Source organism: Pleurodeles waltl, chromosome 12 (assembly GCF_031143425.1).
Source record: "Pleurodeles waltl isolate 20211129_DDA chromosome 12, aPleWal1.hap1.20221129, whole genome shotgun sequence".
Lineage (NCBI taxonomy): Eukaryota > Metazoa > Chordata > Amphibia > Caudata > Salamandridae > Pleurodeles > Pleurodeles waltl.
This window is the reverse complement of record NC_090451.1, coordinates 69853168-69875044: the sequence shown is the minus strand read 5'-3', so window position 1 is coordinate 69875044 and position 21877 is coordinate 69853168. Positions and strand designations below refer to the sequence as shown.

The 21877-nt window shown below is 43.3% G+C and overlaps 1 protein-coding gene across 7 annotated transcripts in view; it reads left to right on the top strand.

Moving 5' to 3' along the window:
• The window catches only part of FZR1 (fizzy and cell division cycle 20 related 1), a 50339-nt gene extending 33087 nt beyond the window's left edge, over nucleotides 1-17252 (top strand). For all 7 annotated transcript variants that reach the window (XM_069217459.1, XM_069217456.1, XM_069217461.1 and 4 more), the window contains 11 exons: nucleotides 1583-1646; nucleotides 1864-1991; nucleotides 2542-2624; nucleotides 4087-4270; nucleotides 4702-4767; nucleotides 5184-5286; nucleotides 5955-6139; nucleotides 6224-6457; nucleotides 6544-6648; nucleotides 7725-7817; nucleotides 12335-17252. In XM_069217459.1, the coding sequence (XP_069073560.1) occupies nucleotides 1583-1646; nucleotides 1864-1991; nucleotides 2542-2624; nucleotides 4087-4270; nucleotides 4702-4767; nucleotides 5184-5286; nucleotides 5955-6139; nucleotides 6224-6457; nucleotides 6544-6648; nucleotides 7725-7817; nucleotides 12335-12376 (1287 nt within the window). In that variant the 3' untranslated portion in view covers nucleotides 12377-17252. The remainder of the gene's footprint in view (nucleotides 1-1582; nucleotides 1647-1863; nucleotides 1992-2541; nucleotides 2625-4086; nucleotides 4271-4701; nucleotides 4768-5183; nucleotides 5287-5954; nucleotides 6140-6223; nucleotides 6458-6543; nucleotides 6649-7724; nucleotides 7818-12334) is intronic.
• Nucleotides 17253-21877: the final 4625 nt, after the last annotated feature.

The window sequence follows — 21877 nt, the reverse complement described above, 5'->3', positions numbered from 1 at the left end:
TTTATAGATTCAGCCTGTGGATGCTGATCTCCTCTTAGCCTGGAGAGGGATTGGTGTATAGATAAATTAACTTCACAGAGTAAATGTGAATTAGCTTGTTTCCAGATTAGCAGGTCTGCGATGATTGGTTTATGGATTAATGAATCTCCATAGGAGAAATGTGAGTGAACTTGTATCTAGCCTATGGCAACTGAGCTCCTCCTGCCCTGGAGAAGGGGTTGGGTTGTAGATGGATGAGGAGCACAGGTTTCATTAAACGCGTAAAGGTGACATGGTTAAAATATGCTTGTGTTTGAGAATTGTTCAGATAAGGTAATTCATACTGACACGTCAGCCACATCCAGAATGTTAACAGGGCTTGAGCACAAAACCATCAGGGCGAAAACTGAAAGGTGTGTTTAGCGATGGCCAGCTGCCATTCGGTGGTAGAATATCTATTTCTTCTTGGGGGTTGGCTGTCGTGTCTGCAAACCTTTCTTGGTGGAGTAACATGGCTCTGCATGTTCTTTGTAAGCAATGGAACAACTTCTAATAGTAACTCTTCACCTCGCCCTCCTACCGCTTGTCCTTGAGCTCTAGTACAGTGCACGGCAGCACCCCATCTCCTGTGCAGTCAATAATAGCTGTTAATGTGGCTATTCCTGGCAGAGATCATGAGTATGCTTCTCATGGGGACAGTGTGTCCTGATCAGTGCTAACAGGATTCAATGGATGGACGAGGCAGGTTTGAACCAAGGTATTATCCAGTATGCAAGGCATTTATAGTGGATATCAAATACGAATGCTTTAGCGATTATCATGTTATTTCTCTTCAAAAGCTATCTTTTAAATGAACCTTTAAAAAAAATATATACAGTTGGCCCCCTCCCGCCAGTATATTCAGTCTCTGGTGACCCCTTGCTTTAGCTGGTGCATCTTGAATGGCCATCATCGTTTTGCATCCATAGCTTCCCGGTTTCTGAGTCCCACACGCGGGCAGCTGTTCTTATTTGGATTTTTCTCTTCGCATTGTCCTACATTTAGTTCTGTTAGACCATTATTATGTGTAAGAATACACGAACCCGAAGTGTAAGAGAAAACTGAGCTGAATTATTCACTAAAAATTTGAATTTTGATAGCTCTGTGTCTACCTGGGAGGGTGGGGGCTCAACAGTGTTTTAACACATCGTGCATTCACTTCCTTACCGCCGTGTTATTGGATACTGCTGGGTACAAACGCTGCTGTCACAGCACACAGAATCAACACTTATTTTGTTTTCACCCGCTTAACAATTTAGACCCACTGCTCATGAAGTAACCAAGAATATTGCCAGAGGACCTGCAAGCAGAGTAGACACTTATTTTTCAGATCTGGAGAAATATACGAAATTGCATTTTTGCTTTTCTGAAAAAACATCTTTGAGGATTTTTTTTTAAATTCATAATTTTCACATTTTATTTTATGTCACCGCCTTTGGGAAAAAAAAAAAAAAAAGTCGTCCCCAGCAACGAGGATGCACTTGAATCTTGTGTAGATGGGAGCGCTGGTGTGAGGGTTAGCCGCATCTGGCTGAAATCTGTCTCTTTTGGTTGTACTCTGTAGGAGAATGAGAAGTCCCCGAGTCAGAACAGGAAAGCAAAGGATGCCACGTCGGACAACGGCAAAGGTATGGCCTTTGCCACAGCCAGTTGTGCCCTTCCCCCCCACCCCTTCCTTTTTCTTTTGTTCATGCCATCTGTGAGGGGCTTTGTCATGCATGATGGATGTAAACCTTAGAAAGGGCAAGGCCCGGACGCTGCACCCCGCCCTCTCCTGCCTCCTTTGTGCTCCGGCCCACAGTCAGGCAGATGCTCAGGCTTTCTCCTGTTGTTTCCATCGAGCAGATGGGCTGGCATACTCTGCCCTGCTGAAGAACGAGCTGCTGGGGGCGGGAATCGAGAAGGTGCAGGACCCGCAGACCGAGGACCGGAGGCTGCAGCCTTCCACGCCGGAGAAGAGGAGCCTTTTCACGGTAAGCCTGACAGCAGGAGACCCCGTCACCGGAGCCCCCCCCCCCCTCACTCATTGTCTCCTGGGACTAGTTAAATCAGATCTGCGAGGGGTGGAGGCCGTGCCGGCCTCCAGGGGTGAGACACGGTGGCAGCGCTGTGATGGCAGGTAGATCTGATGGTGTAACCGAAGCCAACACGTTATTCTCTGCATCACTTTCTGTGTGTTGTGTAATATGGGTACCACAGTGAGTTGGTGTGCCTGCTGCAGTGATCTGGGGGCAACAAGGCCGTGTTTCGACTCACGAATAACTTTACTGCTTCAGAAAATGTACCGAGTTTTACTAACAATGTTTTAGGTGTGATGTTGCAAAAAATATTTATTATCAATCCAGAGACGTGCTCCATTTCAGTACATACATTGTGTTTATGTATACGCTGAGTTTTTACGCATATTGCTTGCTCGTACCGACACTTTTCATTCGTAAACTCAAAAGTTATTTTTCCACTGCTGTGTTCTTTTAGCCATTCGATAAAAAACGATTCACTCCTCACCTCGCATATTTCTTTCAGTATTCCCTAAGTTCAAAGCGCTCCAGTCCAGATGACGGAAACGAAGTATCTCCATATTCCTTGTCGCCCATCAGCAACAAAAGGTGAGTCTTGGCGAGGGCAGGTGGCATGGACAATCCATTATATTAAACTAACACGTGCAGTCAATGAAGCTCTGCTCCATGTCAACCAATTGTAAGAACCATAATGGCTTTCTTCTTGCTGTAGGCCTTGATTACTCAAACCTTTCCTCTGGCACGTAGGGGATGCTTTTATGCTCTGCATGGTAGTGCCGTCCATGTACCACCTACTGTCCTTTCATGGCTGCTCGGTGGTCTCCATCAAGGTTTAAATGGAGCCCTTTTCTTATGGGCTAACAAACTCTTCAATGAAGGCCACCTCTCTTAACACCGGTGTAATACTGGGAGCAGACAGTGCTGCAGCAGTATCACCAGTGGAGACCCTCTAATTCTTTGAAGGTCTTCAGGGTGCCCCGTCGCAGACTGCGCCCACTAATAAGGGCCGGGTTCATGAGAGAACGATTACTGGTTATTTGGCACTTTCCACAGACAGAAGCTGTCCTGTCACAACTCTGAAAATATTCCACAGGCATGCCTTCTTGAATCCCACTTCTTGCTTAGTGTTGCATTTAGTTGAATTTGGTATGCATGGGATTAAGGTAAATAGCACATGTATAGACAGCTTCGAGATAGAGCCTGGTAACCAAATTATTGCTTTGTGTAGTTATTTTAAGAAAATGTGAATGGTCTACATAGCACCTTCCTTTTTGGATCGGCAAAATGGTTTAGAAGGTAAGGAATGCAAACCACATTCTCGGCCCCACCTACCTGACAAAGATGTCTAAGTAGACTGATGCTATCAAAGAAACTAAAATATTACACATGTTCGAATATACTGGACAACGCTGCTGTTTAGAGTTCCAAAAGCTAACGATTTGACTTAAATACCCTTGCGTGCACCAGTACAGGGCCACTGTGATGTATGTCCGTAATAGTTGTGTGGCAGTGATATGACTATCCAGCCAAACATTCTGTAAATATTCTTTCTGCATTATACTGATTTTTTTTCATTTTTGGACAGACATGCATCAAATATCTTTTTTAGGTAGTAGACTCATAGACTCTCCTACTACCCGTTTTTGATAATTACTTGATTAATCTGGATAACACTTGTTGTTTGCTTGTTTAATCTGGATAACACTTCAGTTAGAAGAGAGGCGGATTATTGATCGCACTAATGATTCTCCAGCTTTGGGCATCCATAAACCTGTAGTTTGACAGACCTGTATCTTTGCAGATTGGTAATCCTAACCTAGTAGACAAATATGAGCAACTGTTCATTTGTAGCAGAGCATCCCAGGAGACTCCATCCCTGAAGAGAGAAGAATTATTGATTTGGCAGCCAGCTAATAACTTCTAAAGTCTGAAATCCCTTACAATTAAGTTTCTTTTTCTTATGTCTTCTTTAATAGTCATAACCTCGACAAGCACTAATTTCTGTGGTCAGTGAGAGTCACAACCTTAATTTTGTGTCTCTTTCCTACAGTCAGAAGCTGTTGCGGTCCCCTCGAAAACCAACCAGAAAGATCTCAAAGATCCCCTTTAAAGTCCTTGATGCACCTGAACTGCAAGACGATTTCTACTTAAATTTGGTGGACTGGTCCTCTTTGAATGTTCTCAGCGTAGGTCTTGGGACGTGTGTGTACCTGTGGAGTGCATGCACGAGCCAGGTGAGAAACGGCAAGCTTCGCTCATCAGTGGAAGTCTCAAAAGAGCAGCCCGAAGAGTCTAAACATATTGCAAATTGATTTTGAGTTCTGGGGATGTCAGCGCTGATGGTGATTTGGGTACAGAAGTTCAATTTATGCTTGCAGTCTGCACAGCCAACATTTAAGAAGTAGTTTTAGGCTGAGTGTCCACTGTTCTATCCTTCGAGTCGGGGAATTTGAGAATTGGCCCATGAATTCAGAGCTACTCTGGTGTTCCTACTGGAACTATCTGCATATAGTATATCAATTTCCTGAAATTCTTTCTTGGCTCAGTGCACCCTATAAAGACTGATGAAATGTGGAGAATGGAAGAGCAGCTTTATAACCTTAGGCAGTGTCGCTAGCCTTTCAGGTCAAATTAAAATTTTGCTTCCTGTCATCAACCATTCCAGGTAACCAGGTTATGCGACCTCTCGGTGGAAGGAGACTCTGTAACGTCAGTGGGCTGGTCAGAAAGGGTCAGTATAACTCATATTAATTTATTTCGATATACTTGCACAGTATTGTTCTGAAAAAAGTTGTTTTCCAGTTGATGCTTAATGTCATATATTGAGGTTCTGTGCCCTTTTTAAACTGTGGTAATGTCTCTCAGATGTTTTCTACATATTGTCTTTACAGTGCTTTGAAGTGGGGACCGTGCCAAATAATAAATTGGAGAAGACTGAGAAATGCTTGGGCAGTCTTAATTTTACGCCCTGAGGTTTTAGTAGGAAGATTTAAAACCGTAAAGGGGTGACCATTCTTCCTCGATCATAGGAAGCTTTGCCTGCAGTGATGCACTGTACCACGGGAATGTCGTGGACTAAGGAGAGGCTAATTTGTTTCAGTTTCTGTCTTACTTTGCACTGTATTAAAACTTTCTTTGTTTTGTTAGGGTAACCTTGTTGCAGTAGGAACACACAAGGGTTTTGTACAGATATGGGACGCAGCAGCTGGCAAAAAGTTATCCATCCTTGAAGGGCACACGGCCAGAGTTGGTAAGCAAATAAAGAGCTTGTTCACTTTGGGTGCAGTTTGTTATACCTCTCTCTATTATGAGGGAAAGGCAGAAACAGGTCTTTGCTCTTTATGGAGTCTGCCAACTCCTATTTAGAGAGTGAGATGGCTCTGCTAGATCTGTTCAATTGTTGTGAGTTACCACTTCTGCTGTAATTACTTTACATTTCCAAGTAGAGAACCTATCTGTAGACCCCACCCCCCTTTGTACACATTCTAGTTAATACATTCCTTTACAGGCAGTTTCTCATAGACCACACGTTTTATTTGCTTTACAGGCATGTAATCAACCTTGTTTCATGCTTGGTCTATGTCTGAATGTTCATGGGGTAATGTCTTGGACTCTCAATGCTGCTTTTCTGTGTTCTCCTTTTGTGCTGCCATCTGCCCCCCCCCCCCACCCGCACTAAGCTGTGTACAAACAACCCCTGCGTCTGCGTGAAGGGGTCCCTCCTGGGCTGAATTTTACCCTCCATATCTAGAGTACATAGCAATCCTGCACTGTAAAAAAAAAAAACATGGCATTGTCTGTTTGACTAGTGCCATTTATTGCTGTTTGAATTAATGTTTGATTAATGGCCTGCTCTGATGGGATGACATGGTGCCAATGGGTTCTCAGACTTCCTCTTCCTCTGGGCAATTGCCACAGGTGCTTTAGCATGGAACGCTGACCAGTTGTCCTCAGGAAGCAGAGATCGAATGATTTTGCAGCGAGACATTAGAACACCTCCACTCCAGTCCGAGCGGCGGCTGCAAGGTCACCGGCAAGAGGTCTGCGGGTTGAAATGGTCTACCGATCATCAGCTCCTTGCTTCAGGTGGCAATGACAACAAGGTAATTTAGCACTTTGTTCATGTACTTTTTAAAGTGTAGCATTCACATGTTGGTCTCTAACATTCCTTTTTCTGCTCTCATCAGCTTCTGGTGTGGAACCACTCCAGCCTCAGTCCAGTCCAGCAGTACACAGAGCACTTAGCAGCCGTGAAAGCGATTGCCTGGTCTCCGCACCAGCATGGCCTTCTCGCCTCGGGTGGTGGCACAGCAGATCGCTGCATCCGCTTCTGGAACACCCTGACAGGACAGCCATTACAGTGCATTGACACAGGCTCCCAAGTGTGCAACTTGGCCTGGTCAAAACATGCCAATGAACTGGTGAGTAGCTGCGGATGAAGTGGGGCATACAGATCTGAGCTCTGGTCAGCCAGACCCTTAATGTTCGTCTATTGTGTTTACTTCAGGTGAGCACCCATGGATACTCTCAAAACCAAATCCTTGTCTGGAAGTATCCCTCCTTGACACAAGTGGCCAAGTTAACAGGACATTCATACAGGGTTTTATATTTGGTAAGTGCGGTTGTTGGTTTGCTGACTATTTACAGTCTGTGACTCCCCAGTAAAAAAAGGTAATCTGTTGCTCTGTGGGTCTGTTTTTTGTTGATATTAATGAGGATTTCTTTAGCGCTTATCCCCACAGATGTACAAGTGCTTCCAGCAGGGGCCATCTCAGTGGAGGATGAGAGTAGTTAGAGCTTCCTGAAGCGGAGTCGCTTGTTTCTCAGACTTTCGGCCAGAAGGGAAAGTGTTCTGTAGGTTTATGGACAGCACTGAGATTGTGCTACCACAATATGGTCTGAAATCCCATTAAGTTATTATTGCAAATTGTAACGTTTGGCTTCAAAATGAACATGAAGAGCAACATTGTAATTCATTTGTGTTGCAGTTCTTGTTGGCTTCCTCACTCCCTGTTATGCTTCAGTACAGAGCAACAGGCATTTTCTTTTGTTTTTGAGGGAGGGATGAGGGTAGCATGTCTTTGCTGTCCATGTCACCCACGGTGTTTTCAGTGCATTCTTTACATTTGTACAGCGAGCTAAACCCAATTAAATGTATTGAGTAGAATAATATCTGATCATCAGCCTTTCAAGCTAACATTTGTTTTCAATGTCTCTATTGAGTGACCATAGTATGACAACTGAAAACATATATTTTTTTAAGGTGTTTGTAGTTCATGGTCAAGGTAGGGAGAGAGAAATGCAAGCTCATCAGATGAGAGGGCATTCCTGTATGTGGCATCTCACTGGAAGCTGCATGTGACTTGAGCCAGAATGAGGGGCTAAAAGTTGCCACAGACTGGTTGAACCTCATGTCTTCAGTGGCTATCATTAATGCTCTCAAAGGTAAGAGGGGCTCAGTTTACTTTATACATCTCTGAGAGAAGCAGCGTACCCTTCATGAAATGTAGTTCTTTGGTGCCAACTAAAAAAAGCTTTTGGGAAATCCCATAATGATGCATTCCTGGCCATATTTTTAGCTGAAAGGAGAGCACCCGAAAGGTCCACATAGATATTCAGCTTAACGTAACTGTCTGTTAAAGGGTCCACTGGTCTTGCTTCTCATCCTCTTTATCCCCCTGTCCTTAGGCAATGTCTCCAGATGGTGAGGCCATCGTTACAGGTGCAGGGGACGAAACATTAAGGTTCTGGAATGTTTTCAGCAAGACGCGCTCTACCAAGGTAAAACACCTGTCTCTGTGTGTTTGTTTCCAGATTCCTATGAATTCATGCACTTCCCTCCACTGTTCAACTACATAAATATTGTGTGTTTTTAAAGAAGGAGGTGAGATCTAGTGGTTACGTTAGTGGTTGTTGGGAGCTTGATCCAAAAATCAAATTCATCTCCCTGTGGCTTAAACTCTAAATTTGTACAGTTTAATGTATAAAACTGGACTCTGTTGCATCCCAGATTCTTATTCTGTCCTATCTTGCACACCTTGACTTGCATGCTTTTACTCTTGCATACACACCCGGTGTTTGAGTCCGCTGCTACATTAAAGAAATCTGTTGTGTGCCATAGCTCCTTAGAGTTGCAGGTCAATTATACCCAAAACAATAGCTAATTTTATTGTATGTATATATCACGAGTACTGACATCTTGAGTAGCTCATGATAACCCTCCCCCATACACCTTCCCCCACCCCAGACAAGCTGTAAATAGCATGTTACAGTGTACTGTCTGCATAAATCGTTTTGACCATAGCATTTTTTTGTGTGTGTGTTTTTGCAAATATGTTTTAACTACAACCAGACTACAAGGGGTTTCATGTTTGCAGGAAGTTAATATCACATTGCCTCCAGAAGCTGAAAGTCTTCACACTACCCCACTTCCTTCATTGCTGATGCCAACTTTGCTGCTGGCTGATTAATTGTGATGCAGGTTTCTGACTTTGAACCAACATGGACCCACACCAGGCTTATGTTGCACTACAAATTAAGACATAACCAGTAGTAGTGTCACGTGGACTCTCATTATTCTAATGAGGCTGCTGGATTCGGGTGGCAGCATCACATGAATTGTGGGAAAACTGAGTCCAATCCCACACCATGTGACAACTGTCAGCCTAATCCGTTTCTGGCCAACCAGCAGCGCCTCATCTCTGCCCAAGAGCAGGGATGATTTGTGGCAACCAGGCGCATGACCTAATGACTTCTTAGGGAAATCGTGGTGTATCAGACCTCATCTTTTTTTCTTAGTTACATTAGTCTCGCACATGCAGAAGCAGAAAATGGTTCAATCAGACTTATTGAATCAGCTGCGTCTTCGATAAAATGGCATGAATTGCAATAATTAGAATGATGAAACATAATAGAAGCAAAATAATGACAAGAAAAGTGAAACACAGGAAACATCCCACCATACTGTCACTATGCCTAATATGTGCGGTTCCTACCTAAGCTATGTTGGAGCACAGCATGATAAGCCCTAATCCGCCCTTCAGAATTCCACCCTGGGAAGGCATCATCCCCCATACCATACCCAAACAAGGAAGCCTGTTGTCTATAGAGACACCATCCCCATTTGGGCCAGGGGACCAGTAGTCTGCAAGCAGCAGAGTCAATCCGCATACAGTTGTGGTCATCTGGCTGGAATCTCCCTCTAACGTACATGGAACAGAGAAGTGTTTTTATAATAAAACAGCTTATGATCTGAGAAAATATCCTCACATAAGGATGTGTGTGTTTGTGAATGTTAGAGACGCAGCGTACCACTTTGCTGGCAACCCCATCTCGCTGCAGCCTTGAGGAAAGCACAAAGTGAAAATAATGTCTTGCTGAGGAACGCAATGCTTTCCTGGGTGAAAGAACAATTAGATAAAGACAATAAAACAGCACCACGAATGTGGTTGATTCTGGGGGGGAAAAAAAATGAAGCAGAATAAAATGTAACAGGGCTTAAGGGCACAAGCGGCAGGCCTAGTTGCTAAAATAACGTTCCTAGAGGCATCACTAAAATGGCTGTTCAATAGTTCTACACCAGACCTTCAGCCTTTCCTTTGAATTCAGCCCTGTCAGAGTTTAAAAACTGTCTTAGGGCCTTTCTGATGCGTTCCAGGGCGTGCCTAATGTTCCTCACAACACTGACGATGATTAAAAGGCAAACCATCTACTCTCCCCTCTTTACGCTGATTGAAGGGCAGTATACTTAAACTTACGAAATGCCAGTGTGCTAAATGCTTCCCTAGCAGCAGAGCTGGACTCTCCACCATGTCTTTGAACAGAAGAAAGTAGGTCTTTTGCTGTAGTTGTGCATAGAGCCTTTAAAGTGCTAGGTTGCAGTAGCCCACTCGGTAAATAAAGCCATTTTATTGACTGAAATTCTTCAACCTGGTCCTACTTCCTTTGAGCCGCTTTTAACACATAAGAAGGCTCTTGCAGACACTCATGTGGCCACTTGGTCTAAGTCACTCTCTACCCTTTGTCAGCCATCCCGTGGCAGACCTCAGAGCCAACCCATGGCAGCTGAGAGTTTTGGCTACCCGCCTAATGCCTGAAAGTCATATGGTGCATGCATCCAAAAGTAAAGTCAATCTTAAAGCTTCTATCTCGAACCCCCTCGCCGACCCGAGATAGATAGTTGAAACGTACTGATGCCTTTGTAAAAAGAAATGCTTGCCTCGTTTTTCCTGGCTTTGCTACCCTTAGATAGTGTTGGGCTTCTCAATAGGTGCATCCATGCACTATGGGACAGGGCCAGTGAGGTTTTGGCACCCTTTCTGGAGGACCTCTGGCACTCACAAACCCAAACTATCCAAAAGGACAGGCTGCAGCGGAGTTCTGTTGGCACAGGCCAGGGCATCAATGACTGCACAGGCTGTACCATTTTCAGAATTGTAGTGCCTAGAAGGCATGCCTGGATGCATTTAGTTGTGTTTTCAGGGGATGTCCTAGGGTCCCTTATGGACGAAGCACTTTGATGGATCTTGACCTTTCGGAGAAAAGGCAGACATGGTGCTTGAACAATTTACAGTTAGTTGTGCTATAGCTAGGTACTTAAAGGTATTGTCTACAGCCAGACAATGTCTCTAGCAGTTGATAACGTTTTAAGAGCTTTTCCAGAGGCCTACTTTAGTGGCAGCGCTAGTATTCCCAGCCAGTGCTGCAGCAGACGCAGCTCTTTCAGGCAGAGGTCATAGTAGTGGCTGTTCACATGAACAATGACACCTTTTCCAGCTTTTCCTCTCCGCTGCAGCAGTTTCCAAGCCACTTTGATTTTCCCTACCAGGATAACGAAGAGTTAGTAGGTGGCAGGATACAATAATACCTCCCCATCTGCAGGTCTAACATATTGGATTGATGAGCCTTACAAATTGTTCAAAAGGGCTAGGCCCTACCTTTCCTTTTGCCCCCCACCTCTTATTCCCATTACACCAGGGTGATTTTTGACAGATCACACCACTATCTTGGTACTCGAAATTGATTTCGTGCCACCAAAGGTACCATCTAACTGTGCTGGGCTCTGAGATTGGTGAGGGGTGTGCCATTCGTGGTACTGCATCAGGTGAATGGAGTCCTCAACCTGTGCTGCCCATTGAATGCCTTTCTCGATATTGACAAACTCAGAATGTTCACTGTGGCTCAGATCCTCTCTTCTCTGGATCCTGGCGACTGACTGGTTTTGATGGACATTCAGTTTGTGTATTTTCATATACCCACCCTGAAGTCCTCCCAGAGACTTTGCCTGCGGTTACAGATGACGACGAAATGTTTGAAATTCTCCATGATGGCCTTTGAACTTTCTTGCCTCTCCCTAGGTCTCTACGAAAGTTATGGTAGTGGTCACTGCTTGTAGTATGAGATCAAGGATGCATGTGTTTGTGTATATAGTTATTAGCTACTCAATGTGGGCTCAGTGCAGTCTGCCAGAAAACACCAGTTGTAGGTTGTCTGCCAGGCTGCTATGTGGGCTTTGATGTAAGTTTGTGAAACACTACTGCCTTGACAGCCTCGTCTGTCCTTTGGCCATTTTGTCTGCTTTGTTCAGCAAGACTTTTGAATTCACTCCTTAAACCCTCCGCCTTTTTTATCGTTCTGGTATCTGTTCTATAAGTGAGGCTAGCAGAAAAACAAGTTACTTATCTTCATTAACGCTCTTTATGGGGGATTCTTTATCTTATTGCGGATTCCTCACTGCCCTCCCACCTCCCCTTTCTATGAAGTGGATGCCTGACCATCGTCATAATGTTGCAAGTTAGGTTTTAGCACACTGCCCTGCAATTTGTAGAAAGACATTGATATCGGTATGAAGTTACTGTGGAGTCATATGGCGTCACTACCTGTGCACAGGGAGCATAGATGGGAACATTTCAGGATCTAGTTTTGCGTCTGGGGATATTCTGAACCTGAGCAATCTGCATTGAGATGATCCAGCACAGTTTTCCCAGAGGTAAGTAACTTGTTCAATACTTTTGAATCCTTGGCCCCCTGAGAGTGTCATTCCCTATGCAGCCCTTTAAAGGCAGTCTTCCTCCTTGAGTTTAGCTTCTTTATTTCTTTGTTTTTGTGGTTCATTGTTTTCCGGTGACCGCTTATTCCACCTTTCTGTTCATGACTGTTGCCCTGTCACTTCGTTGATTTCGCCCCCCTTCCCCCTTCACCTTCTTTCATGGCCTTTGTTATGCTGCCAGCCTGAAGTCTCATGTTCAGGTGTTAACATTGTCATTAATGGTTTCCCACTTTTCACTTCGTTTTTCTAGGAGTCTGTCTCCGTGCTTAACCTCTTCACCAGGATACGATAAACTTCTTGACTCTTGGACATAATTCAGTTGTGAATCATTGGGGAAAGCACCACAAATCTATATCTGTGTGCATGATGGACCTGAGCATTGAAGAGCCTGATGTGTTCAGTGGACAGGGGCATGGGAGGGAAAGCAGGCGCTTTGTGGACCCATTTGAGATCCTAATAAATAACTATTTGTGAATCTTGTTGGACATTGTTTGGGGAGAACGGGAAAGCCGCCAACAGCCTCAAGTTTTTTTTTTTTTTTTTTTTTTTTTTTTTTTTCCGTTTGCAAAATGATTAAGGGCAGAGGAGTGGAACGACCTATCATGGCATCTTTACTTTGCACATCGGTTTGGCTGTGTGGACAGTCATGAAAATAAACTATAGCTCTTTGGGAAGACTTGGAGCTCCGCAGTGAGGAACTCTGCCTTTTGCATTCGAAACCTTGTTTCTCCAGCACAGTTGCACTATCCTAAGAATTTGCCATGCATCTGGATTCAGGCTGCCCGGGTTTTCAACAGACAGAGCTTTGGAACATGGAACACGGAACCAGATCATATGACATTTCACGTGGACATTCACACTGCATAACTGAGGGAGAGGTGTATCTGTACCGTCTGGACGTTTTGTTGTAGATTGTCACTTGGCTTTGTGGATTCACTTGTACTCCCAAGATGGCAGATCTGAATTTTCTATTGGGCAGTCCAGATGAGTGGACAAGTACAAAAATAAGCTAGATTTACGTACCAGCAAATAGTCGTTTTTTCAATAAGTTGTTTAAAGTAAGGCAACACAGTTCAATAGACTAAAGGTAACTGAAACAAAAGTGAATGTAACCAATAACCGTTTAACTTTAGTGGTTGACTAAGAGCAACATAATATTTACTTTTTTTTCAAAGTGGTTGCAAGTCTTCCGGCTTTGTTTACTCTGGCCAGTGATGGGCTTGGCCGCCTCTGGTGGGCTCTCATCTTCTGGTTAGCTGTACGTTTGGCCCGCACGTGTTCCTGCTTTTTTTTTGCTTTCCATTTATAATGTGGCTTAACTGGCCATTCTGGGGAATCTGTTCCTCTTGCTGGAAACAAACGATTTGTTTGATTTCTCTGCGATCTCCTGAAGCCCAAAGCAGCTTTAAGAGCCTTCAGCCAAACATGGGCGGGGTAGGTACTGGGGGCACAAGATTGGGAAATGGTACGGTGGCTGGAAAGGGGGTAGATGTGGGGGTGTGAGTAAGTGGCAGGAAGAAGTAAAGCTAGAAAAGGAGAGGATGCTGGTGTGTAGGAGAGATAGGTTCTGGGAGGGCAAATAATAGCAGGTAATTTAAGTTTATTGTCTCTGTCTTTAGTTGTGTGCAAAGTCCTTTTTCCAATTTAACTACCGAAGCATACCAGGCATACATTGTTGGTTAAGCGCAAACTTTGCTTTCCACTTTGTGCTCTAAATAACCTGTCAGTCAAAGATCTTAATTGAGGTTTCTTGCGTTCTTTTACTGGGATCTCCAAAACTTTCCAGCCGAGTGCCATCTTTTAAAATGTTCGAAATTTAGAACATGTTTCCAGATTTCTGCTTTCTTAGCCAGGGAAAATGCTTTGTTTTCATTTTTTTTTAAAACTGGTAAGTGACATTATTCCGAGCAGATCAGGGGGTCAAAGAAAGTGTATCACCTGATTTAAAAAAAAAAAAAAGGAAGAAAAAAAATCCTTACACTTATGGGGGGTATTTATTTAATCATTTACATGTCCAGCACTGAGGCAACATTACATTTTTCTCTACATCTTTCTGTGAAAGAAACCCAACAGCCCATATTTAATAATTGTGTTAGATCATGCCTTCACAGGGCAAGACATCTAAAGCTGGCTCAGTTGCTGTTAACTTTGTTTTTAAAAAATATTATTATGTTTAATGTATGGATGTTTGAGGGTCAGGCAAAGGGAAGCACTTAATATTTGTGTCTTTCAAGAATTATGCTAGATTTTGCAAGATAAACTTCAGCACCGATGTGGAGGCAATGGGGACAATGCTGCCAAGCAGTGAAGCATTCTGACTGTCGCACTACTGCACACGCTTTTGCTCTGCCAGTTTTTTTTTTGCATAGGCTTTGCATCTTTGCTGTGCCGTCTTTCTTGGTTATGTCATTGATTTAAATGTGGGACAATAGCGATTTGATCTTTGCCTTACCAGCGTGCTGTTAAAGGTAGTGTGCCCAACTAGTCTTGAATTTGTTCTCAACATCCTGGCCGATCCTTGATAAAGGGTGATCTAAAAAGTCCAGTTTCTGTATTCCTTTGGATCCTAGGTTATTTGCTCATGTTAAAGAAATGCCCTCTTTGGTTTTTCGGAATAATAACTTTCTAATTGTCTCCTTCCAGTTGCCGAAAACCCATTGTACAAAAACATATCCCATCACCTCTGTAACTGCATCGGATGTGTGCGTATTATGTATGTTCTCTTGGCGCCTTCTGGCATCCTGGATGTAGACTTCAGACAGATTTGCTACATGTTTGGACCCAAAGAGGGGCCACTGATGTCAGGGATGATTGTTGTTGGAAGGGTGAGACAGAAAAGAGAACCCATGTTCCTAGTTTAAAGTGAAATTGTTGTAATGCAAAGCCTTGTTTGCAAAGTGGCCTGTTAAGAAATAGACATGTTTTACAGGCACTTACTCCACGTTAAGCTAAATTTCAAGTTTAGACTTCTTGTTTCTGAGTCCTTCATCTTGCTGGATAATGCCCGTCTCCTACCCACTTCTAGGTGCCTCATTCTGTGAACACTAGCAAAGGACTGGGAATTAAAAAGAGGGTCTGCAAGAGACTAGTTTATGTTTCTGATGGTGTTTCAGCTTGCCACATCTTTTGCTCCTACATTGCTCTTGAGCAGCCTTAATCTGGCTTGCTGTTCTGTCAACTCACCCTTGCCTTAACATTGGTATACCACAAACAAATTGACACCGAGCCTTTTAGATCTAATTTGACCACAGTTACTTCATGGATGCATTGAACTGTGCCAAACATTCCACAATTTGTAAAGATTGATGTAGAAAGTTAACTTTTCCTGTGATCCTATTAAACACCCACTGCATAATTTAAGTTTTTAGCACTGTTTGTTTTTTGTTTTGCCTTCTAGTTTTTAAGAGACACTCTCCATTTCTTTTGCATACCTGTTTTAGGCGACAGTTGTTTTTGAGCTTGAGCAGCTGGACTGCTGATAGTTATTTTGTTCTTGGAGGCTTCACAGGATTCTTAAATCACGGTTTCTTCTTTTGAAATAACTTCTTTCTTCGAAACGTAAGCAGTAATTCTCAAACACACCCTCCTCACCGTTTAAAGTAACTTTGGAAATTACTCCAGTGGCACAGGTTTGGGGAAGCTAAGGACCTATACTCCCTACCATGCAAACTGGTTTCTTAACCTAAAGATCGACAGTTCACCCTGCTGATTTTCTCCTTATTAGTGTACCATTTTGGCCTTGAGCCGGTTTAGCAGAGATTTCGTTTTCACTAAAAAAAAAATTGCCCATATATTTTCATTTTTTTTAAATGCTGCCCTAGCCTTATTCTCTGCTACTTCATATTTGTACCTTCTGTTGACTGGTGTTGCATGTGAATAGAAGATCCTGACACGGGCAAAAAAAAAAAATCAGAAAGTGGTCGCATTAATGTCCTCTCATTTTTACCGAAGCATGAGAGACCGGGTCTAGTGCATCCGTTTTCAGTTTGTAAATGTTTCGTGTTCATACAGTGCCATTTCTTAAACTTTTGTGGTGGCGAAGACCTCATTTTACATCATCATTGAAAGTGGACACTGTCCTTGCCTTTGGTATCTACAGTTTCCAATTATGACTGATGCTAAGAATAATTAACCCTCTATAATGAAAGGAATGCTGATAGAAACAGGAACAAATACATCATGGCCGTAAACTCCGATTTTTGGAGAGTGCAAAAAATGTGTTAGTCTTTCTGCCAACTTTATATCCCAGACACGTGAGGTGTTTTATGTAGTGACTTTAGTAGTGTAAGTGAGAAAATGTTTGTTTTTTATATTCCAATATTTTTGGAGCACTGGAGAGGTGACATGATTGAAGGTTTTCACGCTTTTTCCTGTTTATTCAAATTTCCTAAAGATGGTTAGACCTAGCTTGCAAGGAATGAAGCAATCCTAGGTGCATTTGGACAAATGTAGTGCTTGGAACACCTACTAAACTGTGTTAGCATCGTCCTGTTCACCTCTGCTCACCGAACAATGTTGAAGCAAGGAGAGATTTGTCCCGTTGTCCTAGGAGGCCAGAACCACCTTCTCATCATGTCAGGTCAAAATTAGTATGGTCAAAGCAATCTTATTGTCACTCCCAATAATGTAAACATCAGATAATGGGTATTAGCCAGTGCTAGGTTTGTAAAACAGCATAGTGCGAATTCAAAACGGTACATAAACATCGGTCCAGCTTAAGTCGCTATTTAACATTGTGTACTAGGCTCTTTTGGTGAAATCAAGAAAGTGTCATGGCATAAACAGAGCAGTATTTGGCATACTTCCTACTTAGGTTGCCATCCAGTGTTGGGGGCTGTGTGTGCATGGCTGTGCGTGTTTGTAGTTTTTGTCCTGAATCCTGTGTTGCTGATTGGCAGTCTTAATGTGTTCAGTATATGGTTGTAAATTGGGATGGCTGTAAAATACAACTTAACATATTTTTCAGTGTAAAAGCTGTAAAGAAAGAGGAAAAAATAACCAGGTTGTATAGTTGTTTGGTTTAAGTGACAGTTCATCCTCTAAGTAAATTCAAGAGAATTGTATATGGCCCACCTGACATTCTGGGTTTCAAACATCCGAGAAGGTGGGAATAAATTGTGAACTTCATGTACAGAAATGTCATTGACATTAAACCAATTGTGAATTTACACTCTGGTGTCTGTTGTCTACTTTACCTTTTTTTCTATAAAAAGTGAAGAAATTCGATTCCATGGTGCAAGAAATAATTGAACTTGATGCTAGTCCGATTGTGTGTTTTTCTATTACCCAAGGGATCTTCTACTTCTAGTTTTAACTTGGTAGTTAACATGAGGAGTAAAAAAAGACGCAAGGTTATTCACAGCGCTGGGTAGGGGGTTCAAAAAAAGATTTTTGATTTTTCTTTAGTTTTTGCTCACATTAAGCTAGAGTCTCTCCTTCGGCAGGTCATTAACGGTGGTTTGTTCAAGATTCATCAGCTACAAAGGTGTGGTATCACTCAAATGATCACCAAAGGACTCAAACGCACCAGGGTACATTGTATAATGAGCACACTTTATTTTTTTATTTTTTTATTTTTTCCCTAGGAGGCTCACAGGGCAACAGCTATGACTCCCTTCTTGCTCCGTGCCCTAGAGAAGGTTGATTGGGTTCCAAAAAAGTCCCTTGTTCAATGTCCTAGTCCTCCTTCACAAGCATAGTCAAAGGTTTGGGGTCTCACAGCCCGTTTCTTTTACTATCAGATAAATATTAGTTGCTTTCCATCATGGTACTCATGTCTTAAAGATGACCCCCTGGAATACCTCCATTCTAACATCACTGTTACAGTCAAAAACCAATTACATTTCAGATAAAACTGGATTTTTTGTATTAACAGAACCTTGCAACGCTTTAGCAAACTTTTATTTTACATGTTGCATAGACTGGGTGTGGAGGAGCAAGAGGTCCCTTTCAAGCTCCCAGACCCACATCTGGCACCCAACACCTTTGCACCCTTTTGCCTTCCTTCGAGAGTATTCTGTGTTAATTATATCTGCCTTGTTTTAATTTTTTTTATAGTGTCTGGGGAAAGATGCTTAAAGAGAATGGACACTTACGGTGTCCATGATGTACACACTTGTGATCGTTGACAAGCAGGGAAATAGAAAACACTAAGGAAGTGTGATGGTTGCACGCTGGCCTGAAAGTTCGTTCTCCTGGACCGTCTTCTGCCTTCTTCCATCGCCTTTACATGGGGACCGGCTAATCCTCTAGTACTTGAAGCGACTTACAAAGAAAATTAGATATGTCACATATTTACCTGTGTCTCTCCTTCCTTAGCATTTCTTTGGCTTCTTTTCTGCTTAATATCAGTGTCGTTATCAGTGTTGTTTATGTCGAAGGTTGCCCCACCTCTGCTTCTTTAGCCACTCTGTCCCAAGAACTTTGATGCTGATGTTTATGTTGTCAAGCCATAAGTCAACTTCATAGACATTGTGTGAAAAATTCCACTTCTTCAGCGAACCATCTCCCATCTGTGAAACATCCTCAACACATTTTCCACCCCTATGGAGTTGCCCTCGGTCCAGTCCTGCAGTTCATCTTTCCAGTCAATGATTAAGGATCGGGAACTCTGGTGGCCTTCTTGAAGGATGTTTTTGACTGCTAAATCTGCTTTTTTCTAGTTTTTATTGTGTCCTTGACTTATGAGCACATTTGGCGGATTGTTACAGGACTTGCTGTTGATGAACGCAGCGTTCAATGCTATAAAAAGTAAGTAGAAACCTCTGCTCAAAAACGCCATTAGAATAGGAACATATCCCTATACTTGTCACAAATAAGAACCCATAGCAAAAATTTCACTGTCATTGATCGCATGGTGGGTCATCAAATTCTTTCTAGTCTACAGCAAAGTGATTGCATATGCTCCCAACATCTTCATAAGGAATACTTTTATCTTCCTCTGTACACAAAGCATGTAAAGGTTCATTTGATTCAGAATTGGAAACATGCAAGTGACAGCCTTCTTTCCAGTGGACTGGAGTCCATGCTCTAGGGCTTTCTCAAAATCTGAAGCCATGGGTTCATGTTTTTTTCATCACAAAGGGTTGATTGTTTACCCCTTTCGCCAAAGGTTCTTCTGACTGCAGATTCAGTCACTCAAGAGTCTTTCTGAGGTGCCAGACTGGATTATGAAAAGTTGACATGTCTCACACACACACCTGAAGGTGGTGCCTTGGTCCATACTTGACTCCAATACATCCCTGGATTTGAAATCTTCCAACGTTCTTCCTGAATCCTTCATCCCGGCATAAAGGTATGTTCGGGGCATGTGTGGCTGTAATACACATGCCTTGCATAAGTCTGCCATCTAGTGTTGGGCTCAGAGTGCTGCAAGTTGTTTTTGTTAAAAGAATCTTTTCAAGTCACAAAATCGAGTGGTGACTCCTCTCGGAGATACTGCGCATGGACATCAAGTCCTTTGTTAGATTGTTTTCTCTCCGCCGTTGGGTTTGGACGTGTTTCCTCTCGCTCTGGTATTCTTCGGCTCGGTCTATCCCAATCTCTTCCCTTCCGTCTTTATTTCAGCGTCGGTATTGTATTTCGATCGCGTTTCCAAAACCTAACATACTTGAACGGACTTACTGCGTCGGGGTCAGTTTACTGTCCTTCGAGGTGTCAACTTCTCGGGCCTACTCCCCCATGTGGTGTCTGAATATGTATGGCTGATGGAATGGACTGCATTTCGGTTTTGCCCTTGAGGCCTTTCCAAATTCCCACACACACACCCGATCAACACCTGGTATGTAACTTGTGCTTGTCCACAGAACATAAAGAAGAGAACTGCAATGCCTGTCAGTCTTTTCAATCTAAAAAGACACTCTGGGACCAAAGAGCTCGTTGGCTTGAGATGGCGACACTGGATGACACTCCTGATATTTTGGGAGTGGAGCATGCACAGGAATAGATTGGACACTAGGTAGCCCTCTTTATTCGAGATTCTAGGTCGGACTTCAAATCTGACATCAAGAGTCAGCCACTTACCTCAGCAGAACATGAGTACATCAGCCCTGACTTCCCATCCAAAGACTCTGAGAAAGCCATACAAACTGGTTGTCGGTCCAACACTGCCTTCGGGCCATGGTCTGATCTGAAAATTACATTTACATTGCCTCTGGCTCGGCAATGAAAATTGACTAGGCTAAGACGTCTTTGGCATTGACCTCTGGTTCGGCAGCATCCCACGCAGTCTCTGGATCAAGTCGACTCTTCGATCCGAGCATTTAGGCTCCGAGAAAGAAGCCTTACACATCAGCTTTGGAGACTACACCTTTCGTCCGACCTAAGGTTTCCACTCCGAAAACTTCTGAACAGAGGATGCTGTCTTCTAAAGACTCCACTCATTCCATGGAGGCAGCTTCACCAGTAGAGTCAATTCTGGAAGTAATGGACGCTCGTCAGTGCCAGATGCACATACAAAAGGGAACAGGGAAAATAATTCCTTCTCCCCCGTCCCAATCAAGCGGAGACTTACTTTTCAAGAGACGTTGGACACTGCTCCTTCTCCTAAAAAGATCTCCAAGGACAAGGCCCAGTTCAACCTCAACCTTCTCCACCTCACTCTCCTAAACCACCTCCTACTCCTCCACCACCTCCACAATCTCCTACATCTATTATGGAGCCACAATCTTCTCCACAAAGTTCACCATCAGCTCACAGAGATGATTTGGGGCGAAAGTCCACAGGATTTTGACCCATGGGATTCATATGATCCAGATCCCATGCTCCCTAATGGCCATGATTTGTACCCAGCATGCCCTTGATCTACTGCAGCACATGGTATAAATACCAGGGTTATAAAAACAAGGCATGCTTGGCTCAGATGCTCAGGCCTCCAGCCAGAAATACAGCAGGCAGTTCTTAACGTGCCTTTCGATAGAGAACACTTGTTTGGCCTAGAGTTGACACCACCATAGACAAGCTCAAAAAGGATTCGGAAATAGCTAAAGTTATGGGGGCCCTACTCACCACACCACATAGGGGTAATTTTCGCCGGCCACAATTTAGGGGAGGCTTCAAAACATCTAGTGAGTTTTCCACCTCCCAAACTAAACCAGGCACACACGTCTACAATAGATGTTCCTTCAGAGGTGCAAAGAATACAGGTAGAGGTAAGGCATCCACCTCTAGAGGTTGTGCCTCAAAAACACACCAGTGACTTACACCATCCACCAGCGCACACCTCTCCAGTAGAGGGAAGACTCATGCATGTCTATCCCCGATGGTCCAATATTACCACAGATCAATGGGTTCTATCAATTATCTAACCTGGTTAGTGTCTAAAACTTCTCTCCACTCCACCAAATAGTCCCCCCTCTCACACACCCATCTCCTTCTTTTAAGGAAGGGGTGCAATCCCTGCGTCTCAAAGGGGTTATAGGACCAGTTCCCCTGTCTCAACAAGAGTTAGGAGCATACTTCCTTATACCAAAGAAAGATGGGTCACTAAGACCTATTCTAGATCTCAGATCTCTCAAGCTATGTAGTCTTATCAGAGCGTTTTCATATGGTCACTCTTTAAGATGTTATTACCCTACTACAGCAAGGTGACTTCATGACCGCTTTAGATCTGAAAGATGCTTACTTTCATACTCCTGTTCATCCAGCACATCGCAAATACCACAGATTTGTCATTGCGGGAAACCACTATCAATTCAAGGTTTTACCATTTGAGTAATAACCGCACTCGGAGTATTCACAAAATATCTAGCGGTAGTTGTCATATTACTCAGAAAACAACACATTCATGTCTTCC